The following is a 27,194-nucleotide window of genomic DNA, read 5'->3' on the forward strand; positions in this document are numbered from 1 at the left end:
TAGCCCTCTCTTTGATAACCTTGTATATCTAGTATGTAAACAAGTGGGTGAACTAACTTCAAAGTCAACTTGAGTCTTCATGAAATTGCCAAAGTGCAAATTGGTATGATATGCATGTTTACTTAAAGCATAGTTTTGTTTACAGCATTGTTTACTGATACCACAGTATTCTGACCACGCAGGTTCTCTCGGCAACGGTTCCTCAAACAGACCAATATCGTCACCTGAGACCGGAGTTGGAACTGGGAAAGAGGACGGGTCAAATACATCACAGAAAGGAGACGGAAATGATACCAGCTCATCGGAGAATGAAGAGGGGCCAGTTAGAAAGAGGTTAGTTTTGAAATATCTTAACAAAGGTTATTATTTTGTCAAATGTGGTTGTAATGGATCACTTCTCTTGAAACTGGTTTGTAAGTCAGTTTTAATCTTCATTCTGTTGTGCTTGTGTTTCTTTTGACTGTTTCAACACTGTTTCAAAGTTATTTGGCCTGCAAGTTTCACCACACGATGCATCATTAGTAAATAAATTCTAAATCTTCATGACAGTGGATTGAAATTAATTTTAAATGGATCCTTGATTTTGACTCTAGCCATGGCCTCGTGATTCTTTGGGAAAATGGCAAAACAACAAATTTTGTGATGTATGCCAGTGATATTAAACCTGATTCTGAAATGTCATTCTGACCTATGGGGCAAGAGCTCAAACATTCTTGTGTAAGGCAGTAGAGCCAAGACTACAGGGGAAAAAGTAAATCAGAATGAACTTGTGTCCTGATGGAAATCTGTAGCGTTTTTATTTTTAAAGTTTGGCAAAATGTGACTTGGTTCCATGGCAGGTATCAAAACAGATATGTATAGAATACAAGTAAACCTGGCTGGATAGCTGTATTTTATGTAACAGTGGAACAAAGAACTGTAAACATCCCTATCTATCATGTGATAGCTTAGCAGTTTGTTAACTGGTTACTATCACTGGGATATGAAATCAGATTTTGGTCAAACTGATGTGTGTTTGTGTGTTTTGTTGATTGTGTTCTGCTTATCCATTCTGCCACCACTTTTCTAGTTAGTTGTTTTAACTTTAGTTGGGCGCTGTCTTCTCTGTTCCAGGAATTGTTAATCTTGAGTAACATGAAATCTCACACAATAAAAATTTTACTTGTGGCTCAGGTTTGGTAAAATACCATTTCACCTTGGCTCCTTGATACTGTGTTTTCTTAGCCCCATATCTTGTACCTGGCGGTAACCACTGTAATTTCAGTATAGCACAATAATATTAAGCAGTATGTGGCAAAATATAAGGATCTGTGCACAATGATGTTTTGGAAACTATACCATTTTGTCCACAAATAACCAAATAATTCAGTTAAAATTAGAATGAAAAATGTCAGGTCTCGGCCTGAAACGTCGACTGTACCTCTTCCTAGAGATGCTGCCTGGCCTGCTGCATTCACCAGCAACTTTGATGTGTGTTGCTTGAATTTCCAGCATCTACAGTATTCCTGTTGTTTGAATGAAAAATATTGTTTGGTTTCCCTTTGATATCATAGTATTCTTTACAGCTGTTGGTCAGAACTAAAACTGGACAATGATTTTCTCCCTTTTGCTTCCCTCCCTTCTAAGAGAAAGGTAACATTTGCAATTTTTCAGTTCTCTGGAATCATTCCAGAATCTAGTGATTCTTGAAAGGTCATTACTAATGCCTCCGCAATCTCTTCTGTCAACTCTTTCAAGAACCCTGGGGTGTAGTCCATCTGGTCCTGGTGACTTGCCTACCTTCAGACCTTTTAGTTTCCCAAGCATTCCTCTTTAGTAATAGCAACAACACCCATTTCTGCCCCTTGACACTTCTGCATTTCTGCCAAAATACTTATTCAGTTCATCCATCGTTTCTTTGTCCCCCAATGCTACCTCTCCAGTGGTCTGATATCCACTCTTGTGTCTCTTTTTATATATTGAGAAAAAACTTTTTGTATTTTTTTTATATTATTGGCTAGCTTATCTTTATATTTCATCCTTTCTTTCTTCATGGCTCATTTAGTTGCCTTTTGTTTTTTAAAAGCTTCCCAAATCTATTGCCTCTCCATTAGTGTTTGCTCTTTAGCTTTTATGCTGTCTTTGTCTTACCTTGTCAGGCATGGTTGCCTCATCCTCCCTTTAGAATACATTTTCATCTTTGAAATGTTTGTTTTTGCACCTTCTAAATTTCTCCCAGTAACACCAGTCACTGCTGTTCTGCTGTCATCCCCTCCAGTGTCTCCTACCAATCACCTTTGGCCAGCTCCTCTCTCATGCATCTGTTATACTAATACATCCGATTTTAGCTTCTCAAACTGCAGGGTGAATTCTGTTGTATTATGATCACTGCCTCCTAACGGTCCCTTTACCTTAGTCTCCCTAATCAAATCTGGGTCATTATATAACATCCAATCCAGAATTGCCATTCCCCTAGTGGGCTCAACCACAAGCTACTCTTAAAAAGCCATCTCGTAGGCATTCTGTAAATTCCTTTTCTTGGGATCCATAGAAACCATAGAAACTACAGCACAGAAACAGGCCTTTTGGCCCTTCTTGGCTGTGCCGAACCATTTTCTGCCTAGTCCCACTGACCTGCACATGGACCATATCCCTCCATACACCTCCCATCCATGTATCTGTCCAATTTATTCCTAAATGTTAAAAAAGAACCCGCATTTACCACCTTGTCCGGCAGCTCATTCCATACTCACACCACTCTCTGTGTGAAGAAGCCCCCACTAATGTTCCCTTTAAACTTTCCCCCCTCACCCTAAACCCATGTCCTCTGGTTTTTTTTCTCCCCTTGCCTCAGTGGAAAAAGCCTGCTTGCATTCACTCTATCTATACCCATCATAATTTTATATACCTCTATCAAATCTCCCCTCATTCTTCTACGCTCCAGGGAATAAAGTCCCAACCTGTTCAACCTTTCTCTGTAACTGAGTTTCTCAAGTCCCGGCAACATCCTTGTAAACCTTCTCTGCACTCTTTCAACCTTATTTATATCCTTCCTGTAATTTGGTGACCAAAACTGAACACAATAATCCAGATTCGGCCTCACCAATGCCTTATACAACCTCATCATAACATTCCAGCTCTTATACTCAATACTTTGATTAATAAAGGCCAATGTACCAAAAGCTCTCTTTACGACCCTATCTACCTGTGACGCCACTTTTAGGGAATTTTGTATCTGTATTCCCAGATCCCTCTGTTCCACTGCACTCCTCAGTGCCTTACCATTAACCCTGTATGTTCTACGTTGGTTTGTCCTTCCAACGTGCAATACCTCACACTTGTCAGTATTAAACTCCATCTGCCATTTTTTAGCCCATTTTTCCAGCTGGTCCAAGTCCCTCTGCAGGCTCTGAAAACCTTCCTCACTGTCTACTACACCTCCAATCTTTGTATCATCAGCAAACTTGCTGATCCAATTTATCACATTATCATCCAGATCATTGATATAGATGACAAATAACAATGGACCCAGCACTGATCCCTGTGGCACACCACTAGTCACAGGCCTCCACTCAGAGAAGCGATTCTCTACCACCACTCTCTGGCTTCTTCCATCGAGCCAATGTCTAATCCAATTTACCACCCCTCCATGTATACCTAGCGACTGAATTTTCCTAACTAACCTCCAGTACCAACTTAATTTTTCTAATCTATCTGCAAATTGAAATCCCCATGATTATTGCAACTTTGCTCTTTTCATATGATTATGAAGACACGTAGTCCTCTTTTATTGTCATTTAGTAATGCATGCATTAAGAAATGATACATTATTTCCTCCGGTGTGATAATCACAAAACACAGGACAAACCAAGACTGAAAAAACTGACAAAACCACATAATTATAACATATAGTTACAACAGTGTAACAATACCATAACTTGATGAAGAAGTCCGTGAGCACAGTAAAGTTCAAAGTTTCTCAAATGTCCCACATCTCACGCAGACTGGAGAAGGAAGAAAAACTCTCCCTGCCATGCCGACCACAATCTGACTCTGAGTCATCCGAAAACTTCGAGCTCTGATCAGCTCTCTGACACTGAGTACTGAGCGCCATCTCTGTCCAAAGGATTCGACCTCCTTCTCGGTCGCCAACAGCAGGCAAGGCCGGGGATTTTGAGGCCTACCCTCCGAAAGACTCACGACCACACAGTAACGACAGCAGCAAATGGGCGTTACAGAAATTTCTCCAGATGTTCCTCTGTGCTTTCACATCCATTCTCCATTAACCTTTTCTATCTCCCATTGTAATTTGTATCATCCTGGCTATTGTTTGTGGGCCTGTATATAACTCCCACCAGGGTCTTATTTTCCCCCTTAGTTTCTTGCCTTCACCCACAGGATTCCACATCTTCCAATCCTATGTCATCTCTTTCTAGGGATTTGATTTCATTTTTTTTAACCAACAGATCCACCTCAACTCCCTCTGCCAATCTATCTGTCCTTGATACATCATAATCTTTGGATGTTAAGCTGCAAATACTTTTTCTTTCAGCCATGAATCAGAGATGCCTACAATTTCATACCTGCCAATCTCTATTAGTGTTACAAGATCATCTACTTTATTCTGTATACTGTATGCATTCAAATATACATCATGAGTCCTGTGTTTATCACTCTCTGATTTTGCCCCCATGTTATACTTCAACTTGTCCCACTGACTGCAATTTTGACTAATCATCTGCTTGTCCTTCCTCGCAGTCTCACTACATACTGCTTCTGATTTGTAGACCACCTGCCCCATCCTCAGCCCTGTTTCCCCAGTTCCCATCCCCTTGCCAATGCCTGGGCCTGTTAAGAAAAGCACCTCACTGTTTCAGAGTAACTCTCAATGGAGGAGCTTAAGGAAATGTACTGATGGGTACAGGGAAATTTCTGGAGATACAAGAGAAACATGAAAACATCTGGAGAAATTAAGGATATTTCTGTAGCAAAACGTGCAGAATGCAAGAGGAACTCAGCAGGTCAGGCAGCATCTTGGAGGGAAATGAAGAATCAACACTGTGGGCTGAGACCCTTCAGGACGTGTCTGAATGAAATTTCAGTTGGTTTGTTTTAGTCTTGTCTTGAGTAAGGAAAGAAAGCTTCACTGTTCTTCTGATTGTCCTCCTTTAAAGTTTGCATTGTTAATTAGAATGGTTTGGAGAGCAGTAGCTGTTCTAATTTAGGTTTAAATTGGACTGTCTGATGTTTTGTGGCAGGAGCGTTACTTGCCGCCTCCTAGCCCATGAAGAATGTCTGATTCTTGCTGCATGTAACCACAAGTGCTTCATAATCTGAGAAACTAGAAGTAGAATGGAGTATTGCTCATAATTTACTTGGGGATCAGAGACAAAGGATGCGTTGTGCCCTGAGGCTACAGATTGTGTGGAGAACAATCCTTTGCTCTGGTGGTGTTGGCATGGCTAGTTTGATTGAGTTTTCGATGAAGAGGATTCTGTCATGTTCACTCCCAACAATTACCATCATGGACAGGTAGGTCAGGATAGGCAGTGAGGTGAAATGGGTCTATCCTCCAGGTTTGTTTGCTCACTGGGGCAGCAGACTAGATGCTGGAAGAACTCTGCTGGTCAGGCAGCATCTATGATGGAAATGGACTCTTCCTGACCTGTTAAATTCCTCCGGCATCTTGTGCGTTGCACCAGATTCCAGCATCTGCAGTCTCTTGTGTCTCCTGTTGCAGACCCTGTATGGCAGCAATCTCCTTGAGAACTCCTGGTCACTCTTAATGTTGGATATTAAAGACCCTTATCCACAGTACATTCTTGCCCTAATTATGCAGTGCTGCTCAGCCTGGAGGAGAATTGAGGTGGTAAGCATTTGGAGGTTTGTTTGCCTTGGCTTAGTCTAATTTCATGAGACTTGATGAGTCCTGGAGCCAATGTCAAAGAATCCCATGATCACATGCTCTCAAAATACCATTCCCTCTGGGTGGGCCTACAGAGAAAACCTGAAATATTGTTTCTGTGTTTCACTGTATCTTTGACAAGCTTTCCCAGTGTAGACAGCAGTCCCAGATACTTGCACAGAGAATTTTGGCAAGATAGTTAGCTTCAGTACCATGTCCAAATTCAGGGTTAAATCAAACATTTGAGTTAACACCAAATGTAATATCTGCCCTAAAGCAAACGTCAATTTGCTAGTGGAACCCAACATAAACCTGGGAAGTATTTTTTGTTCCAAGACCCTGCATTCTCCCATCAACTTCTGATTAATATGTTGTTTCCCAATGAATCTTAAACACACTGTAAGAGAAATTTCTCTTCACTCACAAAGGGGAATTTCTCGTCCAGTGTTTTTAGTCCACCCTCTTCCAGATAAGAAGGTCAGGATCCACTGGTAACAATGTTTTTTTTTCCCCCCAGCTTTATTACAAGCTTGATTCAGCCATTTGGGAGCCCACCTTTATAAAAAGGCTTAAGCTGCTGTATAAAAGTGCTTGAAAGATGAGGGGTTCTTGGCCATGGAAGTTATTTGTGCTGAGGAAATTTGTGTAGGCCACTCCTTATTTATGTATAGATTTTCTTTGTAGTATTTTATTTTCCTGAAAGAAAATGAATCTCAAGGTCATATATGTTGACAAATACATACTTTGATAAATTTACTTTGAATTTTGAGGAATTCTTTGCCCTTCTTGTCCATTGGCCTAAAATAAATCAATGCAAATATAACTTCTCTCACCAGGTTACACATTGGTTTTTAAACAATACAGTCGGTCCTCCTTATCCGCAAGGGATTGGTTCCGGGACCCCTCGCGGATACCAAAAATTGTGGATGCTCAAGTCCTTTATTCAACCTGTTTCAATGTGGTGGACTTTAGGACCCAGTGGAACCCCAGACCTTATTTAACCTGTCTCAGTGCAGCGGCGGTGGAGCTCTGAATCCACAGTGTTTCTGTTCACGAAAATAATCACGATCACGATTGAAAGTAAAGTGGAAATAATAAAGCGACCAGAAAGAGATGAAACACCATCAGGCATTGGAAAAGCGTTAGGCTACAGTTGGTCAATGATTCTAAAGGATAAAATGAGAAAGGCCCTGCCCTGATGAAAGCTACAATTATTACTAAGCAACGCAGTGGTTTAATTATTGGGTTTTGGGGTTTTGGGTTTTTGATCCTCTACATCAACCCGACAGGGATGGAGAACTTGCTCGGAGGCGGTCTGTCACTGGATCGAACTTGGGAACTTCCGTTCCCAAGCCCGGCACTGAAACATATGTTTCTTAAGTGTTTTATATGCATAGAAGGTAAAATATTTACTATATACTAAGACAAACATTTGACTAACTGACGCTAAGTAATACAGTATGTACCTGTTCTGACTTACTTAGTAAGAGGACTTCTATTTTTTTCTCTATCTCGATCCACGATAACCTACGCACATCCTCTCGTATACTTTAAATCATCTCTAGATTACTTATAATACCTAATACAAGGTAATGCTATGTAAAATAGTTGTTATACGGCATTGTTTAGGGAATAATGACAAGAAAAGAAAGTCTGTACGTGCTCGAACAACAAGTGCTGGAAGAGCACTTCCAGGTTTTTTCGATTTGCAGTTGGTTGAATTCGCGCATGCTGAGCTCGCGGATAAGGAGGGCTGACTGTATTCTAGTGTTAGGAATTGTCAAGCAACAAATGTTACCAATTTATTTCTGTCAGCAATGTTAGTTCTCGGGGGTTACTCCTTCAAAATCAAGTTTTTGAACGTTTTCTAAACTGCATATAAAACCTTCAAGCTGCTTCTGCAAAAAATTCCCATACTTTTGAGTCAAGGCACCTTACCACAAAGAAATCAAAATGATTGGTTGAACACCTTCCCTTAATTTCACTTTTCATTTCTTATGTTTGTATATCTGGTCTGGTCTAATTTACATTCAAGATAGTGTCAGCCTGTTGACTCTTGGCAAGCTCCTCTCAGCAGATCTATTCCTTCATAGTTCTTCATTTTCCAGGCGTTGGTCTATATTCAATAGATCAGAAGTGTACTTGTCCCACTCACATTGAAGGAGACTTCTACTGGTGTCCCTTAATGATATTTATAAATTATTATAAATCCACGTTTATCCCCTTGAGTTCAAAATTTGAGTAGTGATTTAATGAAATTGTTTAAAATGAATGAGGGATTTGCTCGGATGAATACAGGTGGCTGTAAAGGGATGCAAAGGAAGGAAGTGCAATCTTTAAGTTTGTGTTAGAATATTTTGGAGTGAAGTAGGGAAGTAATTTTACATGCGCTGGCTGATAGTTTCCCCGTATCCCCATAATCCTTTCCCCAGCTTCTACTGGAACAAACTGAATGATAGACTGGTAGTTTTGTTTCATTGGATTGTCAAGACAAATCAAGTGCATCAATGTAAAGTTCCAATAAGTCCCATCAATTGTTTTCTTTTGAATGCAAGAGAAATTGTATTGATGTGAAGACCGCACAACTGGAGTTCATGCCTTATCAGTGGAACAGATCTTCACCAGATTTTCACTCCTATTTCACCAAGTTCTTAACTTCTAACTGAATGACAGAATAGGCAAGTGTGCTGAATGGACTAGTGTACCTGTGCTACTCAAGAGAAAACTGCGAACAATGCAGTATGTAGACTGTGGTCCTATCTGACGTTGTGTGTTGCTGGGATTTGCAGCTGAGCTGTACGTATCCACTGTGTGAAATAAGATGACATACAGAGTTGTTGCCAGTTAATCAAAGCTCTGGGCCATTCTGGACATGGCCTGCTGCAGTTCTTTTGGCCATGCTACCTCCCGTCTATGGTATTTTGAATCTGGCGGGAAAGCTGACCACTAAAAGTAACAAATACAGTGTACTGTAACCTTTTAATCAGAACATGGCATGGTAGGTGAGGACTGAAAGTCTGCCATTGTTGCTTGTTGTTGCTCAACAGCTGATTCAGGTATTCTGCTGATGCTGCTCTTGTTACCCTGCACACATTATATTTTCATTATGTTCGATGTCATAATTTTTACTGTTAAATACATATGTGTGATGAACAAGTGTAAGACAAAGACTGCCTACTGGTAGCACATAAATTCAGAGTCGGGAATAATGGCGATCCTGAGTTATCTTATTATATATTCCCAAATCCAAAAAAATCCAAAATTCTTCCAGCCCAAAACATTTCGGATAAGGGGAATTCAACCTTTCTAGTCTATTGTATGTTACTCTTTTTAATGCCTAACCACACTTTCTTTTTTAATATTTTACACAATTTTTCAGTAAACTCTTGAGTTTTAAGGTGCAGAAAATACTAAAAATCACTAGACCGCAACCGTGGGTCTGGCTGAGCATTTGGCCTACCCTCAGGACTCTGTTCTAGCTGCATACGTAACTTGCATGTGGATAAATCATTACTCACATGAGCCACACCACTCAGTAAACCCCCTGATTTAAACCTAGTGTAATCACAGGACAGTTTACAATAATTAATTCCCCTACAAACCAGTAGGTCTTTGGAATGTGGGAGGAAACCGGAATACCCAGAGGAAACTCGGATGGTCACGGGAGAACATACAAATTCGTTGCAGGCAGCGGCAGGAATTGAACCCTGGTCACTGGTGCTATAAAATGTTGTGCTAACCACTACCCTACCATGCTGCCCCTTAATGAGTGAGTAAGATGCATATTATCAGTTGTTGGTTTATTGGATGTTTACTTAAAGCAAACTTGCCAGTAGGATTTTGATAATGTTTAATGTACGAATGTGACAACTGCTATGTATTTGTTTGCTTTGCGGCAAAGAATTATTTAAGATTTATTCTAAATTTGTGCAGTGGAAGAGTGGGGAAAGGCATTGTGAACTAATTTCCTGTAATAGCATAACAGGGGACTCTGAAAATGACAAGCTCAAAATAAATTTATTATCAAAGTACATGCACGTCACCATCTACAACCCTGAGGTTGATATCGGTTGTAGGAGTTTCAAAAGATAAAGAAATAGTTGCTTATAAATCACATTATGATGATTTGCGAAATTGGTTTATAGTCAGTACAATTTCTTTTGAATTTGCACTTGAAATTTAGCAGTCAGTGTTGCATTTTACAGAATCACAAATAACAATGAGGTTGGTATGCTCTTAATTTGTTGCTGTTTGCTGGGGTAAAGTTAGCAAAGGTACTGTGAAACTTCTGTGGATGGTAGTGTGGCATTTGAATTCAATTAATTCAAGTTTAATTGTCATACATCTGTACATGAATAGCCGTGAATACAGTCAAACAAGACAGTGTTACTCTGGGGCCAAGGTGGAAAACACAGTACCAACAGTCACACATAGCATTTACAAGATAGCAGGCACATAAAGATATCGGGAGGGTATAGCCGCACAAACAAAAAAGTTGGGAGCATTTCTATTTGTGCCGATTTCAGGTTTGAAAAACCCACACTTCTCTCACATTATCTTAAAACTTGGAAGAGCGTATCTGTGAATGGTGTCTTGCTGAGTGGAACACCAGTTGGGGAAAGTTGTTGAAACGTTTAATGAGTGAATGCTGGGAAAGTATAACATATCGACAGCATGGAATAGGCGACATCAGAGTTCCTCAGATTGCCAGTGAATTTCAGACATAAAGGAAAGGGAATTAAAGTCTCTGTGGACTTTTCCAAAGGTGGCATTGGAAATGCATAATAAGCCAGATGACAATCATGAGACAGAAAATGACCGTACATTTATAAATCAGGTTTTGTATTCCCTGAAGTTCTTAACTACACCATGGGTAATTATTTTGTTTACTGTAGAGTTGTCCTAAAAGCAGTATTATTATATCGTTGACGTTAATGTTTTGTAACTCCAAAACTTGAAACTCATTAAAAGGAAGACACAGGAGTCTGAAATGTGAGTTGACTTTGTTTTTACTTCGAGTGAGGCTCGAATGTATCACATAGATAAATGCAATTCATGTATTTTTACATATAACCTGTAAGAATGTTTAATCAAACAACATATTTAAAATTTTACTCAAATATTACTGAAATATTAAACACACGGCAATGCATTTGAAAGCTAAATGTTGCCCTGGGATGCAGGATAACTAGTCTACTTTTCTTTAATAGCATCCGTCCATACAGGGAGTTGGGGCTCTTGCTAGGCATTGCCCCTAACTATGTGACTGTTTCTCCCAAAGCACAGCTGAAGTTCTGAAGTATGGTTTGAATCAAGAACTTTAAAAATAAACAAAATAATATTTTTTTCCTGGCAGGGAAGTTGTTGCAAATGGTTTATCTGAGGAGCTATAACAATCTTTCTTCCTTCTCAACAGTACAAGTAACCAGTATAATGTATTTACTAAAGTCTAAGCAATCCTAAGTATTCTGGTTCAAAAAGATTAAGGAGTTTTAGATAACAGAGCCAAGCAACGCATACAAAATGCTAAAGGAACTCAGCAGGCCAGGCAGCATCTATGGAAAAGAGTACAGTCGACGTTTTGGGCCGAAACCCTTCGGCAGAACTGGAGAGAAAAGGCTGAGGAGTAGAATTAAAAGGTGGGGGGGGGGAGAGAGAAACACAAGATGATAGATGAAACTTGAAGGGGGAGGGATGAAGTAAAGAGCTGGGAAGTTGATTGGTGTAAGAGACATGGAAGAAAGAAAAGGGGGTGTGGGAAGTGCACCGGTGGAGATAATGAGTAGGTAAGGAGATGGGTGAGAGAGGGAAAAGGGGATGGGAAATAGCGAAGGAGAAGTGGGGTGGGGGGGGGACATTACGGAAGTTCGAGAAATAGATGTTCATGCCATCAGGTTGGAGGCTACCCAAAAGGAATATAAGGTGTTGTTCCTCCAACCTAAGTGCGGCCTCATCACGACAGTGGAGGCGGCCATGGAGAGATGTATAGGAATGGGAAGTGGAATTAAAATGTATGACCACTGGGAGATCTCGCTTTTTCTGGCGGACAGAGCGTAGGTGCTTGGTTTCCCAATCTACGTCGTGTCTTACTGATATGCAGGAGGCCACACCAGGAGCTCTGGACACAGTATATGACACCAACAGACTTGCAGGTGAAGTGTCGCCTCACCTGGAAGGACTGTTTGGGGCCCTGAATGGTAGTGAGGGAGGAGGTGTAGGGGCAGGTGTAGCACTTGTTCCACTTGCAAGGATAAGTGCCATGAGGGAGATCAGTGGGGAGGGACGAATGGACAAGGGAGTCACGTAGGGAGCGATCCCTGTGGAAAGCAGAAGACTTTCCAGCTCTTTACTTCATCCCTCCCCATTTCAGGTTTCACTTTATCACCTTGTGTGTCTCTGTCCCCTCCCCCCACCTTTTAAATCTACTCAGTTTTTTTTCTCCAGTCCTGCTGAAGAATTTTGGCCTGAAATGTCAACTGTACTTTTTTTCATAGATGCTACCTGGCCTCCTGAGTTCCTCCAGCATTTTGTGTGTGTTGCTTGGATTTCCAGTATCTGCAGATTTTCTCTTGTTTGTGATTGGGTAATAGAACCAAATAGGCTTTACTTTTCAGTGGGAAAATTAAGAGCCTAAGGAGCAATATGTAATAAATAGCTGAAGGTCAAAGGTACCTTAAAGGAACTTAGTGTAGTCTACTTGATACTGTTATATCTCTAGGTTTTGGATTCCAATTCAGTCCAGATAGGGTAGTGATCTTGGACAGGGGTATGTTTGGTGAATTGGAATGGAGAAGGCCTTTTGTAGCAATGAAGGAAAGGGCTTTACCTATGGTAATACTGATCTAGGGCACTGCTTTGCTCTGTGTTCGGCAGCGCACTGCAGGGCTTACACTGATAGTGGGAAGAGCTCCAAATCCGTCAGTAGCATGCATGGCCTTCATAAGCAGAATGAAACCTCCGATGAATGAGGGGATCTGGAAGTTAATACATGGGTTTGGGAACTGTTGGCATTTCTGCATAGTTGGAATGAATGGTGCTGCATTAAAGAGAAGTGTACATCTAAAGAATCAGTGATTGGGTGCCATCCTTGTCGTGGTCCCACAGCATAGACAGAAGAGGATTATCCTTGAAAGGCATCAATGTGGAATGGCAAATGTTGAAGCTGCTGTCTGGGGAAGGTGTGTGAAGTCACTATTGTGCTATGTCAAATATCACTATACATCAGATTCGAGAATGGCCTCTTGTGCTGGCCATTTTTTCCCAAATTATTACACGGGCAAGATGCAACCTAAAAATGTGCATCATCCATTTCTCGGAGAAAGATTTTTTTTCTGCCCAGTCCTCCCCACTAATAAATTGAAAAGGGAAAGAAACATTTGCATGGCACGAGATAGGTGTTTTGCAGCTAATGAAACTGTTTAGATGGAGTGGGGAAGGAAAATAGAGAATCCACCTTTGTGCATCGCAGCCTATAAACAGAAATAAGGTTATAGTCCATTTACCAGTTAGTCATAGTTAATTGAAAAATGTGCAGTGTCCAAAGCACAAGAGGAGTTACCCACTTTTATTTAAAAGGATATTAGAAGTCTCGGAACCTGGTTTCTCTCTTGTATGCTCGTCACCCTGCTTCATTCTTTTTGCCATATTAGGATGTAGAAGAAAACTGGAAGACCAAAGGGAAATGTTGGATAGCCAGTGCTTGAGGTTTTGATCAAGCCCAGGTTCTTGGAGCTCTGAGGCTATGGTACTAACTGCTTTTCAAAAGTGTTAGAGAGATGAAACCTCAGACTTTGCAGTGTTCTTTGTTGTTCTACTGAGTGCATTTGTTGAATGTGTTAGGCATTGATTATGAAGCAACTATTTGTGATAGTCTGGGTGGAGCTCTTAATTGGATGATTTGTTTACTTGGGTTGAAGAGTTGTGCTTTGTATATATCTGGGCTAGTACACTGCTGTGTACTAGTGTAAGGGCAATTTGTTTCAACAAGTTTTTTTCCATCTTGAGTAACCTTTTTTTTTGTTCTTGCTATCCTTTGGGTATGAGTTACTGACAAATAAGGGGATATACTTGGGGGCTGTGTAGTTGAGAAATGAAGATGGTTTTGTCATTTTTGCACCTTCCTGTGAATTATTCTACCAGCAAGCACCTAGTTTCCACAGATTTACAGTACTCAGCAATTTTGATGGTGAACTCTTGGTATGCTTGGAAGTTAATATCAAATTGACAGTACTTTTTGATTGCTGGTCAGTTAATCATAGTTAAAACTTTTTATATTCTAACACATTTTCATTTCTGTCAGGTAGTGGTCACCGACCTTTTTAAGCCCAAGATCCCTTACCTCGGTCTTAGGGAAAGGCAAGATCGACCTACTAAATTGTTTAGAGAAAAAAAACAGCTCAGATTGTACTTCCAACTTGAGGCCTTTTATTTGAGCTAATTGTATTTGAATTACATAAAATGCTTTTGTTAAACTTTCAAATTAATTCAACCAAGAAAACACTGTGTTTAGCCAAAAGGTGACTTACACAAAATGATGCTTCAATAGCAGCCTTGTTTTGAGCAGCATGTTTTGTGAAAAACAATTGCTGGGCCTTCAACCCCGATTTCAGCTCCTCAACTTTCCTGGCACGGATTGTGCTCTTTGGGGGGGTAGGTGTCTTTAAATTTCTGGTGCTTGGTGTTATGGTGCTGCTCCAGATTCCCTCTTTTCGTCAGTGCTTGTGTTTGATGGCACGACATACATACACACTTGTCTTTCACCAAGGTAAATAGAAATTCCTCTTCTCATTCTGGATGGAATTGTATGTTTTTGCCTTCTTTCATGGAGCCTCCACAATGCTAGCTAGCTATCATGCAGGATATCACCAGCGAGTGCCGTAAATTGGTCACTTTGATGCAGCACAAACTATGCTGAAATAAATACAACAGCTAAATCGAGAGAGAGAGATGCTAACTTTTGTTTCAAATGTTTTTATTGTGAAGCAAAATCAGCTTAACCACAACCGACAATGTCCTAAAGGACAATGCTTTTTTCTTTTCTTTCTTATAACAACATAATGAAAATCAAATGACTGTATGTATAGTAAACAAACAAAAAGCAAAGGAAACCCTACCACCCCGTCTCCTTTCCCCTTCCCAGCCCTCCCCTCCCCTCACCCCTCCCATATGTGCTGTTTAGGTCCTACCCCCCCCCCCACACACTTCAGCTGTCGGTCTCTTCTAAATACCACTGTAATAGTTGCCAGATTTTTTCAAATTCCTTGAGTCTGTCCTTGATAAGGTATCTTATCCTCTCTAGATGCAGAGTATCCATTAATGCAGCCAGCCATTGTCTGAGTGATGGAGTTTCCTCCTTTTTCCAAAACATTAGTATGAGTTTCTTTCCATTAAGTATGCCGTAGGTCAGGAGTTATTGCTGGGTAGCCTGGAATTTACTTGACCTCACAGAAGTTACAAAAACTACTAAACTGGGGTCTGGTATTTTCTGAACCTTTAGCACCTTTGATAGGACCTCAAATATTTGCTTCCAGTACTCTTGTATCCTGGAACATAAAGCATAACTATGTAACAAATTTGCCTGCGAGGAGTTGCATTTCTCACACACTGGGGACATCTCTGGGAATATTTTCTGAATCCTTACTTTTGAGTAATGTAGTCTATGTAGGATTTTAAATTGTACTAAACAATGCCTGGCATTGATGGAACAGCAGTTAACATACTCCAAAGCCTCATTCCATATAACCCCCTCTATCTCTGTACCCAACTCCTTTTCCCATTCTTTTTTAATATTATCCATTGTTGTATGACACTTGTTTTGTATGGCATCATACAGATAGGCGATGATGTGTTCTGTCCCTAAACATGATCTCGAATGATTATCTAATTTCAGGTTCTGCCGTCTCAAAACCAGAAAGATGTGATCTTATATAGTGTCTTAGCTGGAGATGCCTGAAAAAATGACTCTTGCAATCTGAATTTGAGAGACGCTAACTTTTCAGTAAAAACTAAAATTAATGCTGATTACTAGCACACTATCCGAAATGCTAAACATGAATTCACACTATCACAGGCAAAAAATTGGAAAGAAAGAAAGAGCAATACAACTGATCAAATTTCTGCATAACTGACGTAATATAAATAGCAGCATAATAGAGTCAAAACCGATTAAAGTTGATCAAATTTTAGTTAAGTCATGAATGCATAAGTGAGTCATTTTTACCCACACGTGTTTTCTTTCGCCATTGGACATTTGCCCGTTTATGTTTAAGATAATCGAAGCTCTCCCACGCTCCATGGAAATTTGACAGACAGTGGCAATAGTCACATGATGTCAGTACACATGTGACACATGATGCTGGGCAGTGGAAAAAGAGAAACACAATAACCAGGGAAAGCAACTAAGTGTGGGTTAAAAACGACTCACGTATGCGCTCTAGGGTAAAATTTTCTTTCGCATCAAAAGGTTTATCAGGCATAATGTATTTTTGTATTTATTTTTCATTTTTTTTCGGGAACTGCTGGGGAAGTCTCAAAGATCGACTGGTTGGTGACCACTACTGTAAGGATTAATTAATATCACTTGGAAGTTCTTTGCAGATTAGTTAAATGTCTGCAGTTGGCAGTTTCTTCATCATATAAGACCTGGTGGCTGAATTGAGATTGGAGTTGCCTACAGCTTTTGCTGAGCAAAGCATCCAAAGGTCACCCCATTATTGTTAGTAAGTGGGAAGACAATCTGCACATCCTTTTTTTATTATCTGTGTATCTTTCTGCAAATGCGTGCTGATTTGAAGATGTTCCAGTTAGGTTTGCTGATGGATATTGTGTTTTGACTACAAATGCATGGGATGTTTGAAGTGTAATTAGAAATGGTTGCACTCCAGGTATGTGAGGTTCTTTCCTGCTAATACCATGAATAGGATGGTGTGATGTGCATAAGAAGTCGATTCATATGTAAGGAATCTGCACTGCACAAGGTGCAACACTGAAGAAAATACTGCAGTTCTATTGAATCAGCAGCATTAACCTCAGCTGCAAAATGCAATTGTTTTTGTCCCCTATATTTGTGGCAGATCGTGGATGAGCGCAGATGATTATAAGATGAGTCACAGTGCATAATATCCCTTTACATTTGTTACTTGATCAGCTATTTAAGCAAACCACATAAAGAACAGAAAACATGGATGGGTGGGTTCTCTGCTTGATGTGGCTATTAAATTTTCTGGCTTTATTTTTTAAAACCTTTTCCCATTTATTTCTGTGGTTTTTAGATTAAAGGCATTGCCATTAACACTAAATGTACTGAAACACTGAGCCAAGAACAGGTGCAAAGTCCTTTTGAAGCACATAAAATACTTTCCATTTCAACCTATCAGTGCTGCCATTTTGGTTATGAAATCCTGATTTTTGATTGCCTCTGGTTGTGACTTACTTTATTAGGAGGGTCTGATGGAAGACCTTGCTAATTATTTAGACTGGATGCCAAAATTGTGATGGTAAATATGTGGGGAACACACACACAATGCTAGAGGAACTCAGCAGGTCAGGCAGCATCTATGGGAAAGAGTTAACAGTTGCCGCTTCAGGCCAAGGCTGTCTCTGCCTGAAAGCTCTTTCCCATAGATGCTGCATGACCTGCTGAGTTCCTCCAGCAATTTTTTTTGTGCTTTGATTGGATTTCCAGCATATGCAGATTTTCTCTTGTTTGATGCTAAATGTGTCTTTCACAAATCACTGCTTTAATATTTTCCATTTGCCATGCAACATGTTGAAAGCAATTCCAAAAAAAAATTAAGAGATTCTTTGCCTGGTTTTATGCATGGGTTGTCTTGACTTTGGAACCATTCATGGGCAATTTTCCATTGATATTTATCGCTTAAACTTTGAATTTGATTCACAATATGTATACATTTAGACAAGTCCTTGATTGCCTAAGAATATTTGCTACAACAATTTTCCCTTGAGCTGCTGGAAGTAAAGGTAGTGTAGTGGTTACACAACGCTTTACAGTGCAGGTGACCTGGGTTTGATTCCTGCCACTGCCTGTAAGAAGTTTATATGTTCTCACTGTGACTGCGTGCCTTTCCGCTGGGCACTCCGATTTTCTCCCACATTCCAGTCACCTACTGGTTGATAGGTTAATTGGTCATTGTAAATTGTCCCGTGATTGGGCTAGGGTTAAATTGGGGGCTTGCTGGGCAGCTGGCATCAACGGGCCTATTCCGCACTGTATCCTAATAAACAAATATTTGATCTGTATGGATTGAGGATAGCAACTCCCCATCCAACCCCTTTTTTGGAACTTCAATTATAATAATATGCTCTTTTTGAATTTACATATGCTTGCATTAATAATGGAAAAAACACATTTTAGTAAAGAACCATTTATTTATGGTTCACTGCTCCAAGCAAAATTTAGTAAAGTATGAAGAAGATGTAAAATGTTAATTCTACTAAGACCACTTTTACTAAATGGACCATCTCCTACATGGCCCTGCTCCCCTCCTTACATGGTGCAGTCTGCACCCCTCCACAATCCCCCAATCACTTTGGATTCCTATCTCACCTTGACCCCTACTTTGGATATTTTCCATTTCCTGTCATTACTCTCAGGCCTGATTAAGGGATTTAACTCAAAATGGCAACAATTCCCCACGCACGCATGCACACTAAGTTCTCCTAGCAGATTGTTTGGTTCTCCAGATTTCAACATCTGTGATCTCTTCTGACTCTGGCGTACATGTTCCAACAGATACCAGTCATTCCCAATTCCACCAGTAATCAGCCGAAATTTTGCTAAACTGCTATGATGGGACTTGAACCCCCCCCCCCCCCCCCCACTAACTCCACCCCAGCTTCTGGTTTGTCAACACCTTTGTGCCTGGGAGTAGGTTGTCATAACCACTTCCACGTCTAACCAAGCTGACACACGAATGATATAATGTGCTCAGTGGGTCATGCAAGAGGATAGTGTGGTGCAGGAAGAGATGAATATGCAAGATAAGAACCGAGCCTTCAACTTTGTTTTTAAATGTGTGCCAAAAACTTGCCCATGCGGATTTCTTCTGATTTAACTGCATCAGTCCCATTCTCTGTAGCCCTGCTACACGTTCTGTCTCACAGGCCCATCAGCTTCCGTGGACTCTTTGTCCTGTACCTGTCATGGAGTACTCTGCGCAACCGAACACTGGCAGGTGTTTGTAAGAAAATCTGAGCACATGGCAAAATTACTGAGAGAGCTTGCCAATTCCTGGTAGACAGCACCTGAGGTCAGATTCAAACCTGGATGACTGGAGCCGACTACCTTTCTATTTGGGCGCATCAGTCTCCCTAGAATCCCTGTTCGGAAGTGCAGGAAATTAGAAATTCCACACAAACAGAACCAGAGTTGGAGTTGAGAATCTGCTCCACCACTGTGTTGTGTGACATCAGGTAACTGGTTTCGTTACTTGTGTAGCCGATAATTTAAACTGGCGGTTTTTTTTTTAGTGTCACTGGTGGATGCTATTCACTTCACTGGGTATTAGCTGCCAGCAGAGTAATCTTATTACTCCATTCCCCTTCCTTATTTTTCCAGAATTGGGCTTAATATCACTGGCACATGTCGTGAAATTTGTTGTCTTTGCAGCAGCAATACAATGCAATACAACTTTGCACATGTGGAGACTGCAATTTTTCCCCATTATTCTAACAAAAATGTTCAAACTGTGTCAGACTTCATGGGGATCGTGAGTGAACAGCCCTTTATAAGTCCAGCCACAAACTGCAATTGGATTGAAGTCTGGACTCTGACTTTTTTTAAGCCGTTCCTGTGTAGCTTTAGCTTTATGCTTGGGGTCACTGGCTTGGTGGAAAACAAATCGCCTCCCAAGTCATAGTTCTCTTGCAGACAGCATCAGGCTTTCCTCCAGGATTTCCTTGTATTTTGCTACATTCATTTTATCCTCTACCTTCACAAGCCTTCCAGGGCCTGCTGCAGTGAAGCATCCCCACAGCATGATGCAGCCACCACCATGCTTCACGGTAGGGATGGTGTGTTTTTGATGATGTGCAGTGTTTGGCCTACAGCAAACATAGTGTTTAGTCTGATGGCTGAAAAGCTCAATTTTGGTTTCATCAGACCATGGAACCTTCTTCCAGCTGACTTCAGAGACTCCCTCATGCCTTCTGGCAAACTCTAGCTGAGATTTCATGTGGGTTTTTTTCAACATTGGCTTTCTCTTTGCCACTCTCCCATAAAGCAGTGACTGGTGAAGCACCCGGGCAACAGTTATTGTATGTGCAGTCTCTCCCATCTCAGCCTTTGAAGCTTGTAACTCCTCCAGATTTGTCATAGGTCTCTTGGTGGCCTCCCTCATACGTAACCTTCTCGCATGGTCGCTTAGTTTTTGAGGACTGCCTGCTCTAGACAGATTTACAGCTGTGCCATATTCTTTCCATTTCTTGATGGTTGACGTAACTATACTACCCCAAGGGATATTCAGTGAATTGGAAATTTTCTTGTATCCATGTCCCGACCTGTGCTTTTCAATAACTTCATGAAGTTGCTTTAGAGTGTTCTTTTGTCTTTGTTGGTTTAGTTTTTGCCAGGGTACTGACTCATCAAGAGTTGGACCTTCCAGATAAAGGTGTATTTTTACTACAATCAATTAAAACACCTTGTCTGCACACAGGTCTCCAAAAACAGATCTCCATTTAACTAATTATGTGACTTCTGAAACTAGTTGGCTGCACCTTTTATGTTGATTATGTTCATGTTTATGTTAATTATTTTATGTTGAATATTTCTGATTAATTTAGATCACTTTGCAGAGAGCTGTTTTCACTTTGACACAAAAGAGTGTATTTCTGTTGGTCAGTGTGGGGGGGAGAAAGCCAAATTAAATCCACTATGATTCAATGTTGTAAAACAATAAAACATGAAAGCTTCCAACTTTTTATAAGTGTGTGTGCGCGCGCGCGCGCCTGTGTATAATAAAATAGTTAAATAAGTAATGCAGAAATAGAAATAAAAACAAGTAGTGAGGTAGAGTTCAATGTCCATTCAGAATTCTGATGGCATAGGGGAAGATGCTGTTCTTGAATCACCAAGTATGTGCCTTCAGGCTCCTGTATCTTTTTTTTGATGGTAGCAATGAGAAGAGGGCATATCTTGGGTGATGGGGGTTCTTAATGATGGGCGCTGCCTTTTTAAGGCACCAGTCCTTGAAGGTATCCTGGGTATGATGGAGGCTAATGTCTGTGATGGAGCTGACTTGAGTTTACAACTCACTACAGCTTATTTTGATCCTGTTCAGTAGCCTCCCCATATCAGACAGTGATGCAGCCAGTTAGAATTCTCTCCATACTACATCTGTAGAAATTTGTGTGTGTTTTTGTTGACATACCAAATCTCCTCAAACTCCTAATGAAATATGGCTGCTGTCGTGTCTTCTTTGTAGCTGCATCAGTCAGTTTTGTCCAGGTTAGATGCTCAGAGATATTTAACACCCAGGAACCCTCAACTAATTTCTCTCTCCCACAAACTCCTCAATTTCCCATTGATTCTTTTAATCACTCGGCTACACTCAAGGTAATTTACAGTGTCAATTAGCCCAACAATAGGTCTTTGGGATGTGGGAGAAAACTAGAGTGCCTAGAAGAAACTCACATGGTCACAGAGAGAATATGCAAACTATATAGACAACAACCTGGGAAGTGTTGTACTTGTACTGTACCGCTGTGACACCCACATTTGAAGAATAAAAGTGGAATGAACCTGGAGTCAGTTTATAACTCTGAATTCCTACTGCATTTTTAGCCAGCATAATGCCGAAGTGAAAGCACGTCACTGAAAGCACTTGACCACCATCTGATATTTTAATGAGACTCTTAATCAGATGTGAATTGAAGTCCTGATAGTTTAATACTGCCTTTGAGGGTTGGGAGATGGTTGGCTACTGGTTAGCCCAATCAGTTCCCCACGCGCCCCCCAACCCCAGCTATCTTTCACTGAGATCCGTCTCCATGCTTGATTTGGCCTTGAAGGGTGAATGCAAATAAACACAGCTGGAGATGCAGTTAATTATGCCCCACCTTTAACCTTTACCTGCCGTATTTGCTTCATATTGGACTGCTGCTGGGCTCATATGACTGCATCCTTGGGAGACCGACTGGTTGAAATCAAACCTGGTCCCTTTAAGATCCTCAACTGTATTTTTCGTTGGTAAAGATCTGTGTTGCTTGGACTTGGCCAGATGTTGGAGCGGTAAAAGTGGTTGGCTGAAATGACGATGAGCCTCGGTGTACAATGCCTGAGAGTACACTGTATACCCCAGTTGTACCCATGTGTCAGAACCAGGTGTATTGTTATGGACGTGCCAGGAAATTTGTTGTTTTGTGTCAGCAATGCAGTGCAAGATCTGAAAAAAAATTACTATAATTTGCAACAATAAATAGCACAAAAGACAGATAATGAGGTAGTGTTCGTGGGTTCATGGACCATTCAGAATCCTGAGTGACGGGGGTCCTTAATAATAAAGAGGAGGAGAAGATGACGCGACAGCAGCGCACGCGGCCTCTCCGGTGATGAATATCTGTTATCTGTCAAGTAGGGGACCATGCACAATTCTGATTTGATGGAGACAGACGTGAGAGTACGGAGGAACATTTGAAAAACTTCTGAAATACCCGCTTCACTGCTGCTGTGTGATAACCGGAATCTCCGGAGCAGAAGGCCCCGAAATCCTCGGCTTTGCTTGTTTCAGCGGCTGGGGCTAGGTTGAAGGCGCTTGGCAGAGAATGGAGCTCGGGAGGCTGTATCGGAGGAGCTGGTCAGAGGTTCGAAGTTTTTGGATGGATGAGTTCAGTGTCGGCTGTGGTTGGCTGCTTCCAAGACATCGGCAAGTTGACGGTGCCTGGAGATTTATGGCAGGGAGTTTCTCCCTCTTGCCGCCTGCTATCGGGGACTTGGGAGTCGGTCGACTCGGGGACTTTTGAGACTTTTTTTTTACTGTGCCCATGGTTTGTTCTTCATTAAATTTGCACTGCTGTAACTAATGTTGTAATTATGTGGTTCTGTCAGTGTTAATCTTTGGTTTGTCCTGTTTTCTGTGATATCACTCCGGAGAAACATTGTATCATTTCTTAATGCATGTATCCGTTAAATGCCACCTTTTTGAGGCATCGACTTTTGAAGGTGTTCTTTGATACTGGAGAGGCTAGTGCCGATAATGGAGCTGACTGAGTTTACAACTTTCTGCAGTTTTGTCCAATCCTGTGCAGTGGTACCTACATACCAGACGGGGATGCATCCAGTTAGAAATGTTCTCCATGGTACATCTGTAGAAATTTGTTGAGCCTTTGGTGACTTAGCAGAGCTCCCCAAACTCCTAATGAAAAATTGTTGCTTTGTGCCTTCTTTTTAATTGTATTAACTGGATCCAGGATAGATATTCAGAGATGTTGACACTCAGGAACTCGAAACTTTTCACGCTTTCCATTGCTGCTCTCTCAGTGAGGACTGTTGTGTGTTCCCTTAACTTCTCCTTCCTAAAGTCCACAATCAATTCCTTGGACTTACTGATGATGAGTTCAAGGTTTTGGTTGCAACACCACTCAACCAGCTGAGTTATCTCACTCCTATATGCCTTTTCATCACCAGCTGAAACTTTGTCAACAATAGTTGTGTCATAGGCAGACTTATAGAAGGCATTTGAGCTGTGCCTGGCCACACAGGCGTGAGTGTAGGGAGAGTAAAGCAATGAGTTAAGTGCACATCCTTGAAATGCACCAGTGTTGATAGTCAGCGAGGAGATGTTATTTCAGATTTGCACAGAATGCAGTCTCCTGGTGAAGAAGTCAAAGATCCAGATGCAGAGGGAGGTACAGAGGCCAAGGTTTTGGAGCTTGTTGGTTAGAACTGAGGGTATGATTGTGTTGAACACTGAGCTACAGTCAATAAACAGTGGCCTGATGAAGGTATGGCTATTGTCCAAGTGATCCAAGGCCAAGTGGAGAGCTAGTGATACTGTAGACTTACTTTGGCACCAGGGAAATTGCAGTGGGTCCAGGTTCTTGCTTAGGTGGGAGTGGATTCTGGCCATGACCAACCTCACATCTACTGTGATAAAGTGCTTTGAGTGCAATTGGGCAATAATCGTTGAGGCAGTTCACCCTGCACTTCTTGGGCACTGGGATGATTGTTGCCTTTTATGTAGCAGATGGGAACCTCTGACTGCAGCAATGAGGGATTGAAGATGTCTTTAGACATACCTGCCAATTGGTTAGTACAGGTTTTCATTGCCCTACCAAGTATGCCATCAGGTCCTGAGGCCTTGCGAGGGCGAACCCTCTTAAAAGATGTGCAGACATCAGCCTCCTCTCAGATGGTAGGATTGAGAAGAGGATGTGTCCTGGATGGTGAAGGTTTTTAATGATGACTTTGAGGCACCACCTCTTGAAGATGTCCTTGATAGTGTCCAGTGACTATTACCCAGTTGCACTCACATCTACTGTGATAAAATGTGTTGAGGTCTGTCATGGCCAGTCCCCCGCTGTGCCTGTGATGGAATTGGCCGAGTCTACAATCTCTGCAGCCTCCTGCAATCCTCAGCCTGGTACAGAGCCTCCAATGCAAATTTGCAAAAGTATTTGGTGACATACTAAATTTCTTCAAACCCCAAACAAAGTGGAGCCGCTGTTGGATATTTGTGATTCTACCAACGTGTTGGGCCCAGGATAGAGACTCTGAGATGGTGACATCCAGGATTTTGAAAATTGTTCACCATTTCCACCACTGAATCCTCAATGAGGACTGGTGTGTCTTCTTCAACTACCCCTTCATGAAGTCCACAATCAATTCCTTGGTCTTGCTGACATTGAATGTGAGCTTATTGTTACGACACCATTCAACCAGCCAATCTATCTCACTCCTGTACATATCTCTGTTATAAGCTGTGATTTTTGCCAACAATGGCAGTCTCATTGGCATTTGAGCTGTGCGAAGTCCCACAGTCGTGAGTGTAGAGTAGAACAGAGCAGAGAGCATAACAGGCATTCTCGAAGTGCTCCTGCGTTGATTGTCAACAAAGGTGAAATGTTGTCACTGATTGAGGTTTCTTGATGAGAAAATCAAGGATTCATTTGCAGAGGGAGGTGCAGAGACCCAGGTTTTGAAACTTGCTGATTAGTAGTGAGGGAGGGATTGGTGAATGCTGAGCTGTAATCAATAAACAGCAGCCTGACACACATTTTGCTGTTCTCTGGGTAGTTCCAGGTTGCTAATATATTGTAAGTCCTTTCAAAAAATGCTGTATTTCTTTTGCAGCCTATTTAGTGATAGCTTTTGATATTGAAATTGCAAAGGTCACATTAGGCTGAGCACTACTGACCACATTGCTTGTCGTGCATTCACATGAGTAGGTTGCATTTTGATCGAGTTGTTTGCAGAAAGGTGTGGGAGAGATTGGTCATACCTGAAGATGAGTGAGCTTTAAGTCAATTAGTGGACATCCCTTTGGAGGATGGATGTGTTCCATGATTGAGGTATCTTTGACCAGGGGGCACTATGAGAAGGAGGTAGAAGCCACTTTGCACTGAGAAGAGGAGAAATTACATCACAATGAGGCTAGTGACCCCCCCCCCCAGAACTGTATAACTTGGAACAAGCTTGAAAGGCTGCATGTCCTGCTCCTGCCCATGTTTCTTCTGTTATTAATTTATTAATAATTCATCTAAGCTTCTTCAATCATTATGGAGCTTGGCTCTCCAGTGTTTTCTCTTAACGAACATTAGAAAATTGGAGCAAGTGTAGGTCACCTGGCCCCTCAAGCCTGCCCTACTGTTCAATGTCACCATGGTTTAATCACCACATCTCCTCTTTAGTGCCTCGTCCATTGTCTTCACCTCCCAGATCTTTCAAAAAGTTGTCTACTTTCAACATAGCTTTTCCTCAGCATCGAACCCCTTTGCATGATCGAGTTTACTTTTTGACCACCTGGGGTTTGATTTGGAGACTTCCGAAGTACGGTTAGATGGAGCGGTGCATGGTGCAGCAGACAATGCTGCTGACATGGGGCTGTAGAGCCCATGATCATTCTTCACATCGGGTTGGAGCTTACACACTCTTCTGTACCACATTCCCAGTGGCGTGTGTAGTGGTGGTTAAGTAGCCACAATAATTGTCCCTCATGGGAATGAGTGGAAGGGTCTTGAGAACAATAGGATAATTGTTTGGGTGGACGATGGCATGGACTCGATGGGCCAAGGGAGTTGTTGTTTATGACTTCAAGTATGTTGAATGATAGATATTGATAAACCTACTTTCTAGAAAAGGGAAATCTTGAGCAGGAGTGTGATCGATTAGGCCATTCAGCAGCAAAATAAGGTACTTCACATTGCAATACTTCAGAAACCTAAGCTTCCAGCTTTGAAACGGAAAGAGGTTGTAAGTAAATGGATCATAGGAACAACAGAGAAATTCATGCAGAAAGCATTCACAGGAACGTGGCCTGGGCGGAAGGGCTTGAGTGATAAGGAGAGCTCGGATAGGTTGTGGCAGTCTTCCCTGAAGTGAAAGGGGCAGAGGGATGACCTTATAGAGGTTAATAAATTTCAGGGTCTTGGAAATTGGTGATAGGGGAATAGATTTAAAGGGAATCTGAGGGGCAGATTTTTCCACACAGAGTGTGGGTGGGTATATGGAACGAGCTACTAGAGGGTAGTGGTAGAAGTGGATAAAATTGCAGCATTTGAACAAGTACATGGATAGGAAAGGTTTAGAGCAGTGGTCCCCAACCTCCAGGCTGTGGACCGATACCGATCGTGAAGCATGCAGGGGTGCAGTGGTAACCGGGATGCACCCAGCACACCTTTAAGAAAAAAGCCGAAATAAACAGCTAATTAATTAGGTACCGCCCGGCAAGTAAATGTTGACCCGGATCAGAGGCGATTGTGCCAGGAGAGTTTGGCACCAAAAAGGTACAGCTCTCCAGACACACAACCCCCGGCAGCTAACCCACTACTCCCGATGTTCCGTGTTCTCCTGCGACGCTTCAGACAGGGCATCAGTCTAGAATCAGTCCATCCCCAGAGCCACAAAATTCCAGAACCCTGAAGGCGTGCTTGTCTCCCAGGCCACGTCCTTGGGATATCAAAAAGGGGCCGGTTGTGAGGCCCTGAGAGCAGGTCCCATTCCCACAAAGAATCAAAGTCACCCCGTAACTCCAGGTCAGGGTCTTCGAAAGAACCTTGAAAAAGAAAAAAAAGAGATATCAAAGATAGAAATAGAGCTGTTTCCAAAGATGCAAGCAAAAGAGTTGCTGTATAATGC

At 41.5% G+C, this 27,194-nt stretch overlaps 1 protein-coding gene across 8 annotated transcripts in view; it reads left to right on the top strand.

The window, feature by feature from the left end:
• jarid2b (jumonji and AT-rich interaction domain containing 2b) overlaps positions 1-27,194 on the top strand; it is a 358,906-nt gene that overhangs the window by 196,113 nt on the left and 135,599 nt on the right. For all 8 annotated transcript variants that reach the window (XM_072283626.1, XM_072283631.1, XM_072283632.1 and 5 more), the window contains one exon: positions 183-333. In XM_072283626.1, coding sequence (XP_072139727.1) covers positions 183-333 — 151 coding nt within the window. The remainder of the gene's footprint in view (positions 1-182; positions 334-27,194) is intronic.

The sequence above is a fragment of the Mobula birostris genome, chromosome 19 (genome assembly GCF_030028105.1).
Source record: "Mobula birostris isolate sMobBir1 chromosome 19, sMobBir1.hap1, whole genome shotgun sequence".
Taxonomy (NCBI): Eukaryota; Metazoa; Chordata; class Chondrichthyes; order Myliobatiformes; family Myliobatidae; genus Mobula; species Mobula birostris.